Genomic DNA, 4,437 nt, shown 5'->3' with positions numbered 1-4,437 from the left:
TATTATTATTATTATTATTATTATTATTATTATTATTATTATTATTATTATTATGGCATTGTACAGAATAAGACATTGTTCACACCCAAAACTCCTATGGGCTGGTTTCACATTCACTTGCCTTTTTCTTTGGGTGCCTTAACTGTATTCCTAAATGCTCAACTTTTACTGTTTTGAGTTATTGCAATGCTAGAATTTGGGGACTAAAGAAAAATTTCATTTAAGTAACAAATTCTTATTTAGGGACAGTGTCCTCACTTGCCCCCACCCCAGTTAACCCCCTGGTCCACATGTCACCCACATAGGCGACAACAAAAAATGAAATTGGACTGAGAAGCATCAGCTTGCAAACAATGAAAAGCGAGTCCACATCTCAGGATGCTAGCTGGTACCCAAAAGCACAACAATTCCCAGCACATAGAGCAGTCAATGTGATCTATTGACTTAGTGAATTGTCTGTTTCCATTCTAATAAAATACAGAAGGCTAACTCTAATAGGCTGAACTATACTGCATCTATTTAATACAGTTGGCCCTTCGTATCCACGAATTCTGTATGCAAAGATTCAGCAATCTATGGCTGCAAAATATGACAACCCCCCCCCAAAAAAAGAAATCCAAAATGCCATGGCAGTTAAAGTGGTGTCAAAATGGATTATCCCTGTAGTGCAGATGCAGTCTAAGGTTACCAGGAGACCCAGCAGCTTTTAAACTTTTTTTTTTCCCAAAAGAAAAAAAAATGTGGATATTTTTCTATTAAAAACATTCTGGAGGTTCAGAAAACTCATTTAAAAAAATAATTCCAGAAGTGTTCCCCAATTCACCACCTACAATTTCAATTAACTTTAGATTGCAACCAAACAGCAACAATAGGCAATTATTGATTAACAATGTAGTAAATAAAGTTATTTCCAATATTAATATACTTTAAATGGACATGTGTATAAATTCACCCTCATGGTATCTGTGATTATGTCTGGAAGCAAGTCTTCTTGTGAAGATATGAGGGTCTTGATACCAGGAGAAATACAAAGCTAAATGAGTAATGGAGTTATCCCAAATACACACCACCCATGGTGACATTTCTCCAGTAAAAGCTGAATTTATCATGAATAACCACCTAAACCCTAATTAATCATTTCCGCAATAATTTTAAACATCCAAACACACTGCAGTTGAAGGGTAATATTATAAATACCTTTCCAAAATCACGGACATCAAACAAGTCAAATGCTTCAAAAAGTTCACTCTTCTTCATCCCAAATGTTTCACAACAGGCTGAAAGGAATGTTCTGATATTCTTCAAACAGAGAAACTAAAAAGGGAAGAAAATAATCATCTTAGTGTCCTATCCAATCATCTGTGCAAACAAATAGCTATCATTGAACGCAAACATGGCAAAAAGATTAGTACTATTAATGTTTTTCAGTGAACACATGGTCTAGCCACAACTGATAGAAAGAGATACTTTGGCTCACTGAAAGTTAGTGGAAGCTTAAATTTTTAATATGACCAGCTAATCCCTTTGGTGTATAATAGACAGCTCTCGAGACCCCCTCAGTTGAAGAAAATGTAGTCCCAAAATCCTCTTTGCCCATCCATGCATTAAAACAACTTGTGGTTCTCCAGACCTTGTTGAACTACGATTCCACCATCCGTTATCATTGCATATGTTGACGGTAGATGTAGCCCAAAAACATCTGGAGAATCATAAGTCACCCACCCATTCATTTAGCCATCAGAGACACACATTTTTTTCACAGATTTTCCAAAGTGGAAATGGAAAAGGAGGGGAAGGGGTAATTAAAGATAAACATTCTAATAAAAATGTTTTCCACATAAGCTTTGAATTTGTTTGCTTACAATCTTGAAATCACATTAAATGTGAGGCGGGACATGAAAGCATTTTGTTTAAAAAATGTACATAAAATAGACATTCTAAATCATATCAAACTTTATTTAGGGCACTGGCAAGTTTTCCAGGGGAAAAAATCCAAATTTTTGCAGAAGACTCACTTCACTGTATTCAATACCTCATGGCTACCACATTCACCAGAAAATAGAACAGGGGAGCATGCAATGGGGTCCAATGAAGCCATGTGCCTCCTGGGCCTTACATCACAAATTTTTAGGTGCTTTGGAAAGATATAAATTACCATTAGGCTCATATAAGTGGCAGTGACCTTAATACCCCGAAGGCACCAGATTCCACCTAACCTTGGAATCCAAGCAGGGTCAACTCTGGTTAGTACTCAGATGAGAGATCACCAATTTTTACCAGGTACTGTTGGCTTTTCGTATCCATGGGGATACCATTCCAAAAACCCCACTCCAGCAAAATCTGTGGGACCTGAAGTCTCATTGTTCCCAATGCTATGCATGGCCGCATGCATGCACCGTCATTCAGAAAGGGGTGGGGGCCATCTGCAGATGCTCAAATTCGTGGATGGCAAGCCCATGGAAGAGGGGAGCCAACTGCATTGTAGGCTATATTTCATAGGAAGAGACTGGGGAAATTACCTCTGACGATCCCTTGCCTGAGAAAATCCTGTGAAATTCATGGGGTTGCCATAAATTGACAGGTGACTTGAAGGAATACACGCATACACACACATGCACACACAACACACAAACCATATAAGTGAAAAGATAATACAGGTTGTTGTTGTTGTGTACCTTCAAGTTGTTTCTGACTTACAGTGATCCTATCACAGGGTTTTCTTAGCAGGATTAATTCCGGGGCTTTGCCTTCCTCTTAAACTAAGAGAATCTGACATGCCTTTGGTCACCCAGTGGGTTTCCTTGTGGCCAAGTAGGGATTTGAACCCTGGTCTTTAGAGGTGCAATCCGACATTCAAATCACTATACAAGTTGAACACATCTTATCCAGAATTCCAAAATACTCAAAAATTGTCCACATAGGCGGCTGAGATAGTGACGCCTTTGCTTTTTGATGGTTCAGTGCACACAAACTTTGTTTCTTGTACAAAATTATTAAAAATAATTTACTTTCAGGATAGGTTTATAAAGTATGTTTGAAATATAAATGAATGCCATGTTTAGACTTAAGTCCCATCTCTAAGATATCGCAATATGTTTATGCAAATATTCCAAAATCCAAAATTCAAAACACTTCTGATCCCAAGCATTTCAAATAAGAGCGACTCAGCCTGTACCACATTGGTAGCCCAATGTATCTTTATATTTGAATGAGAAAATCCAAATGCCTTATACGCAGTAGTTAAGAAATAATATAACTAAGCTCATAATTTAGCTTGTATCCTTTAACAGTATCTTAAAATGGGCTGCCTTAGGCAGGTCACTGAGCCCTGAATAATGGGAAAGCTTGGGCATAAAGTACTATATGCAATTAACACATTTTAAGATAACTTTTAAGAGAAGAAAAAAAGTAACAATGCAAGAGCCAGATGGCTTAAGGCACTCACAAGGTGTTGGCCCTGCAAAGTTAGTCATATAACATTTAAAATGAGCTATTCTGAACACATATCCTCATTAAACAGATTCTGCAAATACACACATAGTACGTACAGATGAAACATCACCACAAATGCATATCGCAGAAACAGAATATGCTGTAATTACACCCCTGAGGATCAGGCAATTATGATTTTACAGTTAGTTATGCAGAAGTGAGAACTTGTATGTAACATTTAACGTGGCAAATTAGGATTTTTTTAACTCCCCCTCCTTTCCAACACCTAATTTGCTTCAAGCAAAGCTACTGCTCTGGAAAATGCATGCTTCCAACAGCTCAAGAATTGCCAGAGGTTGGCAAAGTATTTTACAACTGAGCTTCCTGCCTCCTACACTCTTAATGGGACATCTGTGTCAGTTCTCCTCAGCTTTCCCTCCCTAAACTTTCATTTTCTGCATTTTGAAATAGAATGGTGCACTTTTGTACCTAGATACCAAATCAGAATAACCAGATATCATAACCTCAAAAGAAGGACAAGAAACCATGAAATGTAGGTCACCCAAAAATGCAGGGCATTACAAAATGAAAGCTTAAAACATGCACAAAAATATACATTCATGATTCTTAGTCCTGCTCAGAATAGAGGATATGTTGGAATTTCTCCTGGACAGAAGGCTGAAATGTAGGCCATGTCCTGGAAAAAGGGGACATCTGGTCACCTTGTGCCAGATTAATATAATGTAGTAAAATCTACACTAATATTGTCCCACCATCAGCACTGGACTATAACTCTGAAAACCAGGGTTCAAATCCCCATTCAGACATGAAAACCCACTGGGTGACCTTTAGCAAGAAACATGCTTGCCCAATGCAAAGGCAAATTCTTCTGAACAAAAATTGTGAAGAAAAACCACATGATAAGGTCATTATAGAGTTGCCATAAACTGGAAACGATGAGAATGCATACAACAACAATAACCTCTCCACATACACAACATCGAC

General features: G+C 37.7%; 1 protein-coding gene across 1 annotated transcript in view; it reads right to left on the bottom strand.

Moving 5' to 3' along the window:
- LOC121929082 (guanine nucleotide exchange factor VAV3-like) overlaps positions 1-4,437 on the bottom strand; it is a 153,669-nt gene that overhangs the window by 102,847 nt on the left and 46,385 nt on the right. Inside the window, exon 2 of the mRNA XM_042464397.1 lies at positions 1,198-1,314. Within this exon, the coding sequence (XP_042320331.1) occupies positions 1,198-1,314 (117 nt within the window). The remainder of the gene's footprint in view (positions 1-1,197; positions 1,315-4,437) is intronic.

This window comes from Sceloporus undulatus, chromosome 4 (assembly GCF_019175285.1).
Source record: "Sceloporus undulatus isolate JIND9_A2432 ecotype Alabama chromosome 4, SceUnd_v1.1, whole genome shotgun sequence".
NCBI classification, from domain to species: Eukaryota; Metazoa; Chordata; class Lepidosauria; order Squamata; family Phrynosomatidae; genus Sceloporus; species Sceloporus undulatus.
The sequence above is the reverse complement of the archived record's forward strand: the minus strand, read 5'-3'. Positions and strand labels throughout refer to the sequence as shown.